Source organism: Mustela nivalis, assembly GCF_964662115.1.
Source record: "Mustela nivalis genome assembly, chromosome: 7".
In the NCBI taxonomy this organism is placed as follows: Eukaryota; Metazoa; Chordata; class Mammalia; order Carnivora; family Mustelidae; genus Mustela; species Mustela nivalis.
Window position 1 is genome coordinate 69,678,563 of NC_139026.1, and position 17,885 is coordinate 69,696,447.

The 17,885-nt window shown below is 39.8% G+C and overlaps 1 protein-coding gene across 5 annotated transcripts in view; it reads left to right on the forward strand.

Moving 5' to 3' along the window:
* Positions 1-17,821, forward strand: part of TM7SF3 (transmembrane 7 superfamily member 3) — a 42,435-nt gene extending 24,614 nt beyond the window's left edge. For 2 of the 5 annotated variants that reach the window (XM_082738518.1, XM_082738520.1), the window contains exons 7-13: positions 2,323-2,409; positions 4,730-4,810; positions 5,635-5,787; positions 8,329-8,426; positions 9,006-9,168; positions 10,618-10,895; positions 13,269-13,409. In XM_082738518.1, coding sequence (XP_082594644.1) covers positions 2,323-2,409; positions 4,730-4,810; positions 5,635-5,787; positions 8,329-8,426; positions 9,006-9,168; positions 10,618-10,880 — 845 coding nt within the window. In that variant the 3' untranslated portion in view covers positions 10,881-10,895; positions 13,269-13,409. Of the gene's footprint in view, positions 1-2,322; positions 2,410-4,729; positions 4,811-5,634; positions 5,788-8,328; positions 8,427-9,005; positions 9,169-10,617; positions 11,247-13,268; positions 13,410-13,759 lie in introns of those variants that run through there. The other 3 variants (XM_082738517.1, XM_082738519.1, XR_014313723.1) reach the window with 2 other exon arrangements.
* Positions 17,822-17,885: the final 64 nt, after the last annotated feature.

Here is a 17,885-nt window from a genome sequence, read left to right on the forward strand (position 1 = left end):
TTGTCTTGAGAATTGTCTCTAGATTCTACTTCTTATGAAACCTGCCATCTGGTTTTTCCTGTATCATTTTTTCCTGTCTTTTCCTGGTTCTGTGATTGGGGTTTCCATTTAGTTCCTCCTTGTTGTCTGGTATCATGGAAGCAAGCTAACTGTGTGTCTGTTTTTATTGGGTTTGAAGATCTTGCTAATCTTGCTGGAAACTGCCACTAGATTTTCATTAGAAAAACACTATCCCAGCAGACTCCATGCTTGTGGTATAAAGATTAAATCATAGAACAACAATCAGCCACAGTTCTGAAATAAGCAGAATGTGGCGTCTTATCTTTTGTTTCGTCTTTCTTTTGGGTGCTTTGTTCTCAGAAAAGCTGCTGCGTGGGTATATATCATGTCCTGCAAATTCTGGTCTTCTGCCTTGTGTTTCTTATTTCAATGTAGGTCTTCTTGGTATCTCTATCTGAGCACTCTTAGGTGTTTTTTTTTTTTTTAAGATTTTATTTATTTATTTATCTGAGAGAGAGACAGTGAGAGAGAGCATAAAAGGTGAGAAGGTCAGAGGGAGAAGCAGACTTCCCATGTTGCTGGGAGCCTGATGCGGGACTTGATCCTGGGACTCCGGGATCCTGACCTGAGCCCAAGACAGTTGCTTAACCAACTGAGCCACCCAGGCGCCCCCACTCTTAGGTGTTTTATGTGTTTTGATCTATGGTTACATTGTAACATTTTCCACATGAGCTTGTATAGGTGTTTTGATTTTGTTTTTAGTTCAGGGATTATTTTCTTCTGTTTATCTCAAAGGAGGCATGATGGTGAATTTAGTGTATTTTTCTCTTTGGTTAGTTGTATCTTTTGGTTCACGTTATTTATATTTGAGTTGGTGCCTATTAAGGGCCATGAGATTTGGGATTCGTTGGCATCATGAGGTATATTGTGCTTGATTGTTAGTTATAATGTTACATTTTTTTCAGAAGCAATATGTGTAATGAATATGGGCAATGATTTGTTCATGTGTGACTTATGGTGTAGTACATGTTCTTTTATTTTAATGTGAGTTTCAGTTAAGATTTTTTATGGTGAAGAACTTCAAAGAACCTTCATATACTAATTTTTCAGCATTAATGATTTTGATTCATGGTTTTGATTTCAGCTATATACCCACCTGAGTCTTGGCCTCCTAGCGCTCCTTTATTACTGGATTTTTTTTTTTTTAATAGCAAATCTGTGGCCAGCATTTTGTTCACAAAATTTCAGTGTGTATGCACATACTTGTGTGTGTGTGTGTGTGTGTGTGTGTGTGTGATATAGGCACAGTAATCACTGACGCAAGTTTCAGTGAAAAATACCAAAGACAATTCCCTAATACCATCAAATTAACAGCCAATATTTACATTTTCCCAGTCATCCCAATTGTTTTTCTGTTTTTTGTTTTTTAATTTTATTTATTTATTTATTTATTTATTTATTTTTTAAAAGATTTTATTTATTTATTCGACAGAGAGAAATCACAAGTAGATGGAGAGGCAGGCAGAGAGAGAGAGGGAAGCAGGCTCTCCGCTGAGCAGAGAGCCCGATGCGGGACTCGATCCCAGGACCCTGAGATCATGACCCGAGCCGAAGGCAGCGGCCTAACCCACTGAGCCACCCAGGCGCCCCTATTTTATTTATTTTTTTAAAAATTTTATTTATTTATCAGAGAGAGGGGGTGGAGAGAGTGAGCACAGGCAGACAGAATGGCAGGCAGAGGCAGAGGGAGAAGCAGGCTCCCTGCCGAGCAAGGAGCCCGATGTGGGACTCGATCCCAGGACGCTGGGATCATGACCTGAGCCGAAGGCAGCTGCTTAACCAACTGAGCCACCCAGGCGTCCCTGTTTTTTAAAAATTTGAATCAGGTTTCAGATGATGTCTATACATTGTATTTACTTGATGTGTCTTTTAAGTCTTTTAATCTGTAGTCCTTTCCATTGCCCTCCTTTCTTCTTGCAGTTTGTGAAGAAATGAAACTATTTTATGCACAAACAATTCCCCAAGAATATGTCAGCAGTAGTGCTGCATATTTTGTCGGAAGCAGAGATTGTCTGGTTCCTCTTTTGTTATAGTAGTAGCATTGATGGTCATTGCCCGCATAAAACAATTTGTTAAGGATGGCGAGGGTATTTCCAAAGTAGGTTTATAATTCATATGCTTATATTTGTACATGATCTATTATAAATTAAAATAAGTGTACATACTATTGTCAGTGCCCTTTGCTTTTTTCATGAAGCCTTGTTCTCATAATTAAATAAAAGGTTTGGATATATTACCCACTAAATTTTTTATTATTTTTAGGAAGAGTATCAACCAAAGTGTTCTTCACCCTTTTTGCCCTGCTTGGTCTCTTCATTTGTTTTTTTGGACACAGATTCTGGAAAACAGGTATTACTGATGTAGTTGCTGTTTACATGACTTATGGGTTATTTTGCTTAAATTCTGCTGGGGTATTTGAATTTTAAGGAGGCGAAGCAACTGCTTATCTCTAGCTATCTTCATAGATTTGTGGCTGGGTTCTTTTCAGTAAAGATTTTACTTAATTTACTTAGTTCAGTAAAGATTTTACGTAGTGCATTTTAATTTTTTCTTTTAATAATGGATTATAACCTCCTCTTACTAAGAGGGGAACAAAACTGGATTTATTCAGTGAACTTCAATTCCTAGGTCGGCTAGCTGACTAAAAGTAACTGGGGTTGGAAATCAGGACATTTGTGTAAGCATGTGTGGATTTTGACAGTGGTGACTGATGTGATTTCACATACATCGAGCAGCAGGTCTGTGGTATATGTATATTGAAATGTCTCCTTAGTCCTGGGAGGTTCAGACTGCAAATAGGAGCTCCACAATCATCTCTGTGAAACCCATTTGGGGAGTGGGACACAGTAGTTCCCTCTTATCCGTGGGGCATACTTCCCAAGTCTCCTAGTGGATGCCTGAAATTATGGATAGGACTTGAACCCTGTACATACATATATATATATATATATTTTTTTTTTTCCTATCCATGCATATCTATGATAAAATTTAATTTATAAATTAGGCACAGTAAGAAATTAACAATTAATAATAAATAGAATAATTATGGCAAGATAATAAATAGAATAATTATGGCAAAATATTTATTGTCTTGCACTTGTGAGATGATAAAATGCCCATACAATGAGATGAAGTGAGGTGTAAGATGCAGGTAAGAATTGTGACATGGTGGGACGCCTGGGTGGCTAAGTTGGTTGGAAGACTGCCTTTGGCTCAGATTATGATCCTGGAGTCCCAGGATCGAGTCCCGCATTGGGCTCCCAGTTCCATGGGGAGTCTGCTTCTCTCTCTGACCTTCTCCTCACTCTCTCAAATAAATAAATAAAATCTTTAAAAAAATTAAAAAAAAATTAAAAAAAAAAAGAATTGTGACATGGTGTTAGGCTATTGTTGACCTTCTGTTGGAACCTCAGAAGGAGGATCATCTGCTTCTGGGCTGTGGGGTAACTGAAGCCATAAGAAGAGAAACCGTGAAGAAGGGGACTACTAGAAAATTATGCTCACTGAATTGATTTGAATTTTAGGGCTGCCCTTTGTGTAACAGTGTTGGCAATCACTAAAAAAAAAAATCCTTATTCATTAACAAGAACTATAACAGAGCATCAAGGAAAGAGTGAAAATAATACTGATCTCAGACTTTTTAAACTTGCTTTAATAAATTATGAATTGTGGGGGTGCCTGGGTGGCTCATTTGGTTAAGTGTCTTGACTCCTGATCTCGCCGTCATGAGTTCAAACTCTGTGTTGGGCTCCATGCTGGGCCTGGAGCCTACTTTAAAAAAAAAAAAAAATTATGAATTGAAATATGCAACCCCTTTATTATTATATTTTCTCCTTGATTGAGTAGAAAATATTCTGAAGAATGTTTAATTCCTCAAAGTATAGAGTGATTCTATAGTAAAGAATATAATTGCTTAGCTCTGGGCAAGGTTCCAAAAATGTTACTAGGTATTTTAATGGATGAAGAGAGTGATTAATTATTCAGCATAGATAAGAAAGGATGAATTAAAGGAAGGTATAGAAATTACTTTAAAAAAATACTTATTTATTTATCTGTCAGAGAGGAAGAGAGAGCGCATGCACAAGCAGGGGGAGCAGCAGGCAGAGGGAGAAGCAGGTTTTCTGTTGAACAAAGGAACCCAATGTTGGACTCGATCCCAGGACACTGGGATCATGACCTGAGCTGAACACCGATGCTTAACAGACTGAGCCACCCAGGCTTCCCAAAAGTCACTTTTTACTTTGAAATATTTGTTATTTTTCCTTACATTTTATTTTTCTCATGTAACAAATTAAATCTATTGTGTAGTTTCAAATCAGACACAATGACAGAAGTATACCATTCTTGTTTTCAGTGGGAAGCACAGGGATATTAAAATGAGCTATGAAATTAACAGTTAACGACTTACCAATTGATACTGACCTCTATGCAGTGTATCTAATAGTTAATACTTTAATACTGTATTCATTTAATATTTACTCCCAGCCACTTGTAAATTTTTCCTGTCTTTCAGGTGTATCTTTCCTCAGAATGTCCTAATATGTGTGAATTCTGAATGCTTAAGCATGTATTTGTAGGTTTGAAATTTAAATTGCACTGTGAAAAGAATACCTAACCATAACTTCTATTTTTTTTTTCTTTTCTTCTTTTTCTGGTGGTTTGCTACTAGAATTATTTTTCATAGGCTTTATCTTTACGGGTTTCTTCTTCTACATACCAGTTACAAGACTGACACTTCTTACGTATGATGGTAAGTGAAAATAATAGAGTTTGGGAAGAAAGTGGTTGTGTTCATGCTCCCCCTTTCTTTCTATAGTTTGAACAGTATTGTGTGTGATAGCTTGTTATGTGTGTAAATAATGAGCCACTTACACTTGAAACAGCTTTTCTATGCTGCTCATTTAGACCTTCTCTTCTGGAATTTTAATTAATTAATTAATTTGTTTTTAAGACTTTATTTATTTATTTGACAGACAGAGATCACAAGCAGGCAGAGAGGCAGGCAGCGAGAGAGGGGGAAGCAGGTTTTCTATTAAGCAGGGAGCCCGATGCAGGACTTGATCCCAGGACTCTGGGGTCATGACCTGAGCCGAAGGCAGAGGCTTTAACCCACTGCGCCACTCAGGCGCCCCCCTTTGGATTTTTAATTTGCTTGGTGAAATCCGTGGTACTTAGGGAAGTGAAGGGCTTTGTTGCTGTAGTCCACCTATGTGGTATATTGAAGATACGCGATTTACAGCTATCAAAATATTAAGATTTTCTTTATCTTCAAACACAACCCATCCTTCTTTGTCACATTTAGCAGAATGCTTATTGCCCCTTCTTCCTTAGCCCCAATTTAAGGGTTGTGCCACACCTATCACTTGCCCAGGAGGTTTGGCTCACCTGCTGGTTTCTGCAGCTCTGACCAGCCTGTCCTTAGGGAAGGCCTCCGCGTGCTGGAGTCCTGACATTGCCTCAGTGCTTGACCCACAGAAAGGCTAAGGCTTCCTCTGGCAGTGGCATCGTGTGTCTAAGGCATGTGGTAGAAAAAGCTGCCTCTGGTCAAACAGTTCATCTTCTCCTTCCGTGCAGTTCGTCTGATTTTGACAGCCGTCGCTGGAAGCGTTGGTGGGATTCTCCTGGTAGCTGCTTGGTGGCGATTTGGAATCCTCCTGATTTGCATGCTGTGTGTTGGATTAGAGCTGGGCTTCCTCATCTCCTCAGTGATGTTCTTTGCCCTGCTGGGTAGGAGAAGTGTAATGTTTTCTGCGTTCAGTTTACTGTTTGCAAGACCTCGTTTGGGTTCTCTAGGTGCAAATACTGCCCCATCAGGGACTTGGGGCCTTGCCTGTAGAGTTCTGGTAATTTCTATGGATGATATGGCACTTGAGGGAGGGCCAATACAAAGTGACTCATGAGCACTGAAGCCCGGTGTATCCCATAGATGAGCTTGCCACAGCTGTGCTGGCAGCTGGTTTGGGAACCTGGTGCTTCATTCCTGGGTTGTCTTTTACCCTGACCTTCACTCCCACCATCTATCTGCCAGACTCCGGGCGTTCTCACATACCTACTAAAGGGTGGCAGCATGGGATGGTTCTGGGGATTTTTTTTTTTTTTTTTAAGTTTTAAGAATGTGGTTAACTTGTAATTTAACTATCTTTTGTAGGGTTGGAGAAATTTCCCTTTATCCTTCTAAGGTTCCTCAGCTGGTCTAATCATTAAATTAACATAAGATAGATTAACAAAAGGACAAATTTAGTTTTGTATGTATAGGAGCCCCTTAAAAATATGGGCCCAAAGGCTGTCCAGCAGCTGAGGCTTCATTGTCATCCTAAGCTAAGGAATGGGGTAGGCGCCTGGGGTTGCAAGGTGGGGAGTGCAAGTCGCAAGCAAAGAAGAGCAGACGTGTGGTAATCAGCTTTTGCCTTCCCAGGCAGGTGAGCCTCTCAGATAGAATAGTTACCATGCGTAGCTGCTCTCTTTCTGGGTCAGGCTCCCTGTATAAATGCTTGTAGGCAGTTAGTGAAGCAGTTAAAGTTTTTCCTGACTCTGCTGGGTCCTGATTGCCTTCAACTCAAAATAATCCACATGCCGAAGTGTGCATTTTGGAGTGGCACATTCTCTCCCCTTCTACTTTGCGATTGTATAAGAACTTAACGTTTCCTGATTGTTGTCAAAAATATTAAAAAAAAAAAAAAGTATTTATATTCTAAGATACTCTGCTATATTGTTTTCTTTTTGTGGTAATGTTTAGGTCTTCTGTTACGTATATCAACATCAGATTAAGGTTGATAGAAATGTTAGATCTAAGAACTATCTCTTGAGGCCGTCATCTCTTGAGCACACATGATATAATTTACAGAGTGCGGGTGGCTCTCTGAAGATATTTTTTCAAGACCAGATAGAATTGACAAGCAGTGTGTTTACTGTCCATCCCAAGTCCCTTTGTTCCGATTTTAGCCAAACCTACAGTCAGGTTCATTCTCACGGGTCCCCTTGTGGGTAGCTTTTTAATCTAGATTGATACAAAGTAGCAGTGTTTAGATCTGGCTAAAGGATAGGTTCACAGGGACATTTGTTGAAAATGCAGATTCAGGGCCCTACTCCCTAAGTGCTAAATGAACTACTTAATGAGCTCCCTTCCCTTTCTTTGCCAGTGCTTGGAGAATAGAGGCATGATTGGTTCGAATTTTTAATAGTTAATGTGTTTATTTGTGAACTGTCTCATTGATGAAGGGCAGTTAGGGTGACCTCCAGTGGGTGCAAAATCGTATTTTTTAAGCATTAAAATTTGAGAAATACTAACCTCTCAGATCTAATGCAATCTCTACTGTTTTCACTTGATGATGTCAATAGCAAAGAGTTTATGCTCTGAAAGGGTCAGTCTTCACATACCTGCATCACAACTACTATTTTTAATCCCTGGATTTCTTGACTTTTTTTTTTTTTAAAGCTACATGTGTCTTTTGTGGAGGTTAATGCAGTTAAACTACAGAATATGATCCATAAATTCACCTCCCTGCAACCTGTTGCAGTTCACTTTCTGAGAACGTGGAGTCCCAAGGTCACATCTTACTATGGAACTCTCCCCCTCTTCCAGGATTTCTGGGTCTCAACATATGGGCCACCTCCAGTTGGACTGAGTGGTGGTGCCAGTATCAGTATAACTGTCTGGCTTACGTCCTCGATATTTAAATGTAAGGGTTTAGTGGAAGCTCAGGCAAGTGGTTAGCCCCCGTCTTTCCTGATCTTCCAAGATGCAGGGCCTGGCAGGAAATTCACTGATAGCAAAAATCTAGTGAATGGATTTTGCTGCTCATATTGGTTAGGAGTTCATATAGTTAGCTCTGAATGCCATTTACTTGCACTTTTTACTTTACAGTACAAAATCATAAAGTGATAGAAACATAGAGCAAGGAAGGATGATATGGAGCTTGGACACGAAATAGTTCAGTCTTCTCATTTTATATGTTAGGAAACTGGGTCCTAGTATCATGACTAGTGAACGGAAGAGCTTGGACTAGTCCAGCCTTTTTTAAATTTTCCAGGGACTAAAAGCAGAGCATTTACCTGCTTGATTGTCCTCTCACTCCTCATCCTTCTTAGACACATCCTTCAAAGGGGATTGTACTGGCAGTTAAACGAAAAACATCAGAATTCATTTCTAATTGCCAGCCTGTTCCCTGGTGGTCATAATAAACCTTCGATGCCTGTCTGTGTTTAGATGTTGAGAAAATGAAATTGAACTTGGTAAACCTGCTATTAACTCTTGCTTTCTTTTTGCAGGAAACTTGAAGATTTTTCAAGACGATGGTGTGTTCTGGGTGACCTTCTCTTGTATAGCTGTTATCATTCCAGTAGTTTTCATGGGCTGCCTAAGAATAGTGAGTGTTTTCATCCAGTAAGATTTATTCATGCTACTGTCCCGGACCTTCAGTTGCTGTTCACTTAGTGCATCACTTTGTATGTTTTATTTACTGGGGAGAGCTACATGAGAATCTTTAGGAGATGATGAATTTTAAATAGGCTTGTTACTGTGAAAGCAAAAGAAGTTCTGATTACAATTAGTACACAATGTTTTTTTTCATCAAGTGAGGCAGATCACCATTGTCTGTATGCTTTAAATGGTGGGAGCAGAGAGGTTGGGCTCATGTAAATGCACAAGCAGATAGATTGTTCATTTCAGCAGTCTCTCCAGATGAAGCGTTCTTCGTCTAGTTAGACTTTATTAATGAGGTCCTTCCCCAGGAAAGACATTTCTATGATTAAAGTAAACCATGTTTTAAGAACTCACTGTGGGTGTCAAAGGTGGTTGTCAGTTTAACCTTACAGGTAACCTTTATTCAGCTCTGAGACTTGACCCCGTTTCCTGTGCCCTAAGGGAACAGAAGTGAGTGGGGAGGGTTAGAATCCACTCCTTGTTCTGCCAGTGGCGACGCCTAAACACTTGTACTCTTCCACAGCTGAACATACTGACTTGTGGATTTGTTGGCTCCTACTTGGTGGTCTTGGCCTTTGACAGTTACTTGTACACAAGCCTTTCTTACATCACTTTGAATATACTCAAGAGAGCACTCCACGAGGATTTCCACAGAGCTTTCACAAATGTGCCTTTTCAAACTAATGGTAAGACTAAATCTGGAACACTAGCCCACTTGTACTAACAAGAACACTTGGTAACTAGATTGAAAGAAGGTTAACTGGACCAGAGGAGGAAACTCACACTATACAGATGCTATTAGAGTCTTCTGTTAATGTTCCCTTATGACCATAGGAGCAGAAAATTCAAATTTGTAAGGAGGTTAAAGTTCATACTTCTAAAAATCTTCTAAATGAACTTTGTTAAGAAATTTCTTAACCAGGATTACTCTAGTTACCTGGTCCATTTCCAGTTGGGGTGGGATGAGAATGACAGTCTGATTTTTAAAGTTATTCCTTTGTTTCCCTCCTTTAAAGAAGCATGTAATTTGCTACTTGAAAGAGAAAAAGTGATTTTCAATCAGTAGGTGTTACTGTTTCTGCAATTTTAAGATGCTACCCATTAAAGCTTCTCCATTAACTGTTTGAAGAAAAAAAAAGTACTAAATTAGATTACTAAATTACTAAATCAGATGTTCACAACGATGTGTAGGATGTTTTGGTTTCAGATATGTTAAAATATGGAATATGGAAAAGCATGTCTTGGAATTGAAGATCTATAAGCATAGTCCTGATTGCTGTGAATATTTAAGGGCAAATCTTTCCCTCTACCATCCTGAGCCTGCCCTCACTGGATAAGAGGTTGATGGTAGAGACCTTGAAATCCACGTGTCTTGCAAGTTTTACATACAAAACAATATATATTTTTTTAATTTTTTTAACAGACAGAGATCACAAGCAGGCAGAGAGGCAGGCAGGAGGGGGGGGAAGCAGGCTCCCCGCTCAGCAGAGAGCCCGATGCGGGGCTCGATCCCAGGACCCCGGGACCATGACCTGAGCCGAAGGCAGAGGCTTAACCCATTGAGGCATCCAGGAGCTCCAAACAATATTTTGACTAACCTTTGCCAGCAGCTGTTAGTCTGTTGAACTGTTGAACCTTCTGTACCTGCTCTGCATGAAGGGGTGGCCCCCGCATTGAGTGGAATGGGAGAAAAGAGAGCAGAGTGGCGTCTCATGGTCCGCACATGTGTTCCGCAGATGTGTTCCACACATCTCATGATGTGTGTTTGTGGGGTATAGCTGGAGGACTGGACTACTTTCTCCCCACCCCAGCCCCAAGAAAACACAATGAACCACCACACCTGTGGGCACTGGTCATAGAGTATTAGAATTCCAGGGATCCAAACAATGGACTTTATAGCCTTTCTGGACTTTCAAGTGCCTGTAACAGAAAATTCCCATTTTAGAATTTAAGACTAGCTTCCTTATTCATTCCTCGGTTATAAGTGAGGAAATACACATTTGGCCAAACTCACCAGAAAGTCTAATATTGCCGAGAAAGAATGACACAGATTTAAACTCTGAAAGGTTAAGTGTTAGAGCTCTTTTAGGTTGCGAAATACAAGAGTTCAAACTGCTGTTTTGCTGTTTTTTTAGACTTTATTATCCTGGCAGTATGGGGGATGCTTGCTGTAAGTGGAGTGACGTTACAGATGCGAAGAGAAAGAGGGCAGCCATTTTTTCCTGCCCACCCGTACAAGTTATGGAAGCGAGAGAGGGAGCGCAGAGTAACGAACGTTCTGGACCCTAGCTACCACATCCCTCCATTGAGAGAGAGGCTCTACTGCCGACTAACCCAGATCAAAGAACTCTTCCGGAAGGAACAGCCAGCTGGAGAGAGAACACCCCTGCTTCTGTAGATGCCAAAAGGCTTGGTCAGTGTGATCTTGAAGTACAAGTCAAGCGTTTCCCCAGCTTTGGTGTATATGCCCAGCCTGCTTCAGCCATCTCCAGTGCAAATCTGAGAAGAAAGTAGGCTTTTGTATCTATCTGTGCTTTGTACTATATTGTGGTGTCCTTATTGATATATTATCAAAAGGTACCCTTCTTTCATTTATTTTTAATTGTGGTAAAATTACATAGTTACTGGATCAATCATAAAGTGTATAGTTCAGTAGGCACTTTGTTTTTGCCTCTTACTGCTTAAAATGCTAATTTAAATATTAAATTATGTCAGTTATTTGAAAACAGGTCAACTTACATAGATAATAAAACTTTGATATGGATATAATGGCCTCCTTTTTTCCTTTAAAGGCCCTTAAAGGAATGTTGACATCTCATTTCCAATTTAAAGTGCATTAGAATTGTTTCTTAGGAAACCAGTTGGCTCCTACCCCAATCTGTAGTCCCATAAGTAAGGAAACCTTCTAAAATTTGCATTTTGTAGTTCTTTCTGCTAAATTGGTGGGTATTAGCATTGATGTCAAATACAGGTTTCAAAAATTTTCTTTTATATACTTTGTACCATCTGTGTTTTTGTGATGAGGAGGGAGTCAAAAAGGAGTCATGTAATTTAAAGGAGCTGCTTTGAATTAGGACCTTGGATTCTGTAAGGAAAGTCCTTTCAGTTTTGACCCTTTTCCTCCATAAGCAAGCACGTGGATGCCCTGCAGTGCATACTCACTCCTCATGGCCTTTTGTCTTAACTGTCAGAGAGGCTGCCTTTGGTTCTGCTGTGGATTGTAAGCTGGGGACTGTGGCATGCCTGAGTCATAGTGACGGTACTTGTTGTTGGTCGCATATATATCTGTGAGTTAACCACTATTTAAATGATGCTGCTTTTCACAGTTTTTCGTAGATTTCTGAAGTTTCAGGTAACTGGAAAATTTTCAGTTTTTGCATTTAAAAGTGTTTTGGAAAGGCTGAAATAAAGTGCAGACATACAAAACTAATCATTTTTGCTTTGCAAAATTAAACACAGGTGTTAACTATTCTGTAATCCTGTTTATATTAACTTCAATAATACTTACTTGAATTTTTTTAATCCCTTTAGGGCTTCTGACTTCTGTCATATCTTTGCACATTCTAACAAAGTTCTATGGAATGTTTGTGAGTTATTTTCCATACCATCAAAATGTATTGCTACTGAAGACTAAAGACAGAGCACACTTTTTTGGAGGCTTGAAACAAATTGTTTAAAAATTTTCATAATTTGAGTAATAAAAAGCCACTTTGTATAATTTTTATAAAATAATAAATGCCTATTTTGAAAAAATGCTGAAGTCTCATTAAATTTTTTTTTATGATTTTATTTATTTATGACAGATCACAAGTAGGCAAAGAGGTAGGCAGAGAGAGAGGGGGGGAAGCAGGCTTCCCACTGAGCAGAGAGCCCAATGTGGGGCTCGATCCCAAGGACCCTGAGATCATGACATGAGCCGAAGGCAGAGGCTTAACCCACTGAGCCACCCAGGTGCCCTTCATTTTTTATAAAATTTTTTGACCAACTCTATTTGTATGATAGCAATAAAGACATGATAGAAGTTTCATAGGTATAAAATGACTTCCATCTGGAGAATTCAATCTTTATCTTAAAAATTAGTTTAAGCCTAAATGGAACAATAGGAAATGAAGGAAATTTGAGGCAGTGTGTATAGCATATCGCTTGTTAGAAGGAAAGCTGGTATCTTTGGTGGATTAATTCATGTTGGTGTCCTTAGCACTTCAAGTTTGTCCAACTGAAGAAAAGTAAAAAGTAGTAGTATCACCAGAAAATTCATTATGCTATTCTTAAAATGTTTTAGTTTTGATTAACCTGTTATAGGTTAGCTCCCAGGTTATCAAACCACAGCAGTTAACTAGTGCTATGCAGAAGGTTGGGAGAGAAAATGGGTTCTACCAAGGAAACAGACTATTAGACCAGGTACAGACCTTAGAGACCATGAGATCTGACCCTTTACTTTATAACTGAGGAAATTCTTTTTTTTTTTTAATTTATTTATTTGACAAAGATCACAAATAGAGAGGCAGGCAGAGAGAGAGAGGAAGGGAAGCAGGCTGCCTGCTGAGCAGAGAGCCCGACGTGGGGCTCGATCCCAGGACCCTGAGATCATGACCTGAGCCGAAGGCAGAGGCTTAACCCACTGAGCCACCCAGGCACCCCTAACTGAGGAAATTCTTGACCAAGGAGTCATTTAAGTCACTATTATCAATAATAGTGCCCAGATCAAATTTGGGATACCTAACTTCCATTTAAATGTGCTTTATACTGTATCAGAATGAAAATATAAATCATTGATTATTTTCAGTTTTCTTCTGCTGGTGAATTGGTGACAACACAATGAGAAGGCAGCCTTCTGCAAGCAGAGGAGAGGCCTCAGTGGAAAACAACCTCGATCTTGGACTTCCAGCCTCCAGAGTGGTGAGAAAATAAATTTCTGCTTAAGCCACTCGTGTATCGTATTTCATGGCAGGCCTAGCTAGAAACTAATACACTTTAGAAATCATTTTACCCTGATTGTTGATTGGAAGACTTCTGGGCAATCTGGCCACTGTGATCATAAGGACCACTCTATGAAGTGGAGGTAGAGAGGGGCTCAAGCTAGTGGAAACTTGGGCTTACCCAGGGACTACCATATAATCATTACATTCCGGAGGTTGTCAGTCTGGATCAGGCTATATCACCACCAACAAGAAATCCCCCACATAAAATGATAGTAGTTTTATTTTGATCTCACTTTTACTTATTACATAAATAAGTGTTGAATTCCTAAGTGCCAGGCTGTGCCTTGGGTACTAGGAAGAAGATGGCGGAATATACTGGCATGGCCCCTGCTGCATCGTTTGGAGAGTGATGAGACAGGTACTAGAGTAGTTACCCAGAGGAGGTACGATATGCAATGAAATTTAAAATGGACGAGGGGGCGCCTGGGTGGCTCAGTGGGTTAAAGCCTCTGCTTTCGGCTCAGAGGTCATGGGATCGAGCCCCACGTCGGGCTCTCTGCTCAGAGGGGAGCCTGCTTCCTCCTCTCTCTCTGCCTGCCTCTCTGCCTACTTGTGATCTCTCTCTGTCAAATAAATAAATAAAATCTTAAAAAAATAAATAAAATAAAATGGACGAGGGGATGGAATCCACGATGCCAGGCGAGAATTCCTTGAAATGACACTGAAGCTGAAATTGGAAGATGAGTAGGAGTAACTAAACCATGGAGGCTGAGTGCATGGTTGAAACCATAAGGCGAAGCTTCGAGGCCTTCCCTTCTCTGTGGAGAGCCCCCAGGGGCATCTCTCCCTCTCCCCGCCAGTCCTTGCAGCCCTTCACTTTGGTGCTTGGTGGGGTCAGCAAGCCCATTCTCAGCTTTCCACATTTCGATCCAGAAAGGATGTTGTTGGTGTTGTTTTTTAAAAAATGGAGATGTAATTGACCTCCCACAGTATGTGAGTTTAAGGTATAATATGTGGATTTGGTATATTGAGGTTACGGTAGGATTACCACCAGAGAGTGAGCTGATGCCTCTGATGTGTCACATAATTATCATTCTTTTTGTGAAAACAGGATCCAGTTTCTTGGCAGCCTTGAAGTTTATAATACAGTAGTGTTGACCATAATCCCTAGTGCATTTGAGCTCCAGATTTTGCCTATTAATTCTGAGTTCATTCCTTCCTTAAATAACATTTCCCCAATTCTCCTACCTTCAGCTGCTGGTCACCACCATTTTGGGGTTTTTGAGATTCCACGCAGAAGTGGTATCATCTAGTGTTTGTCTTTCTCTGGCTTCCCTCACTTGGCATAGTTCTCTCAAGGTCCATCCATGTTTTTGGAAATGGCAGGCTTGCTTTCTTTTTCACGGCTGAACAGTATTTAATTTTATATACACGCACAACCCCTCCAAATCTTTATCTGGTCATCCATTGATAGACGCTTAGGATGTTTCCTTGTTTTGGTTTTTGTGACTAATGCTGCAGTAAACATGGGAATTAGCCATTTTTATAAGATCTTGCTTTTCATTTCCTTTGGCTATATACCCAGAAGTGAGATTACTAGATTGTATGTTGGTTCTGTTTTTATTGTCTTCCTTGTTAAATTTTACCTATACTATAAAACTGCACAGAGCACACCTTGTCTTTTGTTTACCTTTTTCTTTTCCTCCCAAGACCCTAGAATTTAGCAGGTGTTTCCTGGCAGCTGGGTCAGAACACTTGAGTGATCTGCAAGCTGTGGTCGTCAAATTCTTTCCTTTTGTTGGAGTCCTATTAATATACCTCTATATAAGTATAATATACCTACTCCATTGCCCCCAGGGTGAATTCCTTCCTTTGGAAGGAGGTTAAAGGATGGCCATATCAACCTTTTTTTCTTTGTAGTTCTTAGGGGCTAGAAGGCTTGTTCACCTGAGGTTCATGGCTCCTCCTGGTAATGGGTTCTCTATTGTCCAGACTGGCTTGTGTGTTATCTGGCCTGCCTGAACTTGTGGTGAGTGCACTGGGAAGGACATGGATGCCTGTGTCTGGGAGCTTTAAGGAAGGGGGTGGAAGATTAGAAAGTGATGCAGATGGATGAAGTAGTTGAGACACACTAAATGTGCCTTTGCTCCCCAGTTTTCCAGTCAGCAATTGAACTGGACCTCAACACCTTTTTAAAAAATTTTTATTTTAGGGCGCCTGGGTGGCTCAGTGGGTTAAAGCCTTCGGCTCAGGTCCTGGTCCCGGGGTCCTGGGATCGAGCCCCACATCGGGCTCCCTGCTCAGCGGGAAGCCTGCTTCCCCCTCTCTCTCTCTGCCTGCCTCTCTGCCTACTTGTGATTTCTGACTGTCAAATAAATAAATAAGATCTTTAAAAAAAAATTTTTAGAGAGTCGCACAAGGACACAAGCAAGCACATGAGCAGGGGGAAAGGGCAGAGGAAAGAGAGAATCCCAAGCAGACTCCACAGAGTGCTGAGTGCAGGGCTCTATCTCACAACCCTGAGAGGACTTGAGCCCAAACCAAGAGTTAGACAGTTAATCAACTGAGCCATCTAGGAGCTCTAACACCTTTATTTAGAGTAGGAGACCGTCCATATATCAAAATTACTTGACAGTGAATATATGTATTGCTAGGGCTGGGCCTAGGGTCTAGAGGACTATTTTCATGGACAGAATTAAAGGCTTTTCTCTGAGGGGAAAAAAAAAAAAAACAACACAACAAAAAACTCTCATCTTGCTTATTAATGTCTGAAGGTTTTGGGGCACCTGGGTGGCTCAGCCAGTAAAGCATCTGCCTTTGGCTCACGTCATGATCTCAGGGTCCTCGGATGGAGCCCCGAGTCATGTCTGGCTTCCCTACTCAGTGGGGAGTTGGTTTCTTCCTTTGCCCCTCCCCATGCTCATACTGTCTCTCTCTTCCTCTCAAATAAAATCTAAAAAAAAAAAAAAATGCCTGAAAGTTTTTTAACACTAGCCTGTCTTCCATTTCACAAGTAGAACTACTCTTCTTCCAAACCAACTCTCCCTCCTGAATTCCTTCAATGATACATACCGGTGATTCTCTACTGAATTTTCTCCTGAATGATGTTTTTAACCTCTTATATTCTATAGGTCTAGAGTCTGCATGACCAGGAATAAAATTATTATAAAGATTTTTATTTAAATTCAGTTAGTTAGAGATAGGTCTTAAAATGAACGTATTCTAGAAGTTAACATTTGAGGTATTCATTCACTTGATCTCACATCAACCATTGATTTGGGAGCACTGAATATTTGACCACTGAGTGTAGCTGAAATCTAAGATGAAGCTGATACATCCGAGGCATTTTAAAGTAGCCAAGGGCCAGCCCTATTCGTCCTGAACTGTCTGTACAGACAAAAGCAATTTGCTGAGGCTTGGGGTTATGCAGTGACAAGCTCTTGGAACCCAGATTCTAACCAGCTTTCCTCTGTTAGATTTATAGAAAGATGAAAATGTAGCTTTCCTAGCAATGTCTGATACCCAAAAAGTGTATATCCTGTGCTTCAAGATAAGGATGTATTTACTCTGGGTCTAGTTCTACCTACTGTACTGATTTCAACATAGTGAATTTTCTGACAGCTTTAGTTATTCCAAAGCCATGGGGTTTACGCTTTGCCTTTTATGTGAGTTTAATCCTTTATTCCTTATGTGGCAAAAACAAACAAACAAACAAAAACTTGCAAGGGTTATCATTAACTGAAAAAAAAAAAAAACCAAAACAAAACTGAGGAACCAAGGTGTAGTTGAGATTCCAATTGTGTGTGGGGGTGTGTGTGTATGTTTAACAGCACTTAATAGATTAAGTTTTTCTGATTCACAAGAAACTTGTAATTACCTTTGGGAAGACATGGGTTGTAAGAGACTGACTTTGAACTGTAATATTTTCTGTATGCTGGATTTTTAACTGTATACCTTTATTTTTCCTTTATGTAAAAGATAAATTGTAACAAAAAGGAATATAACAAACTCTTGAGAATTTATACACTGGAAATAGGTATAGTACATAAAATACATACATAGATGTTTAGGGAAGCATTGTTTTATGTTAATAAAAATTGAAAACAGTCTGAATTTCTATCACTAGGAGAAATAGTTGGATAAATTATGACATCTATACAAAGACAGTTTGGTTTTCAGGCAACGAAGTTTTTTGTAGCTAAGTGTCTAGTGTATGTAAAACAATGAATTAGAAGCATACTGATGTTATTTGCTTCTGGACATTTCTCCCTATGCCTTTGATTTTTACGTAGTTGTATGTTCAATTTAGTATTAAGGTTTCTGTTATGCAAATTTAGGTACATGTTTTTGTTCCTGTTGCTAGAATCTTTAAGCTGTGGTATATAATAAACTACATTGGGTAGATGTTGATTATAAATTAATAATTGACATAAACTATTTCCCTATTGTATGATATTTAGGTTGAATCTAATTTGTTCACT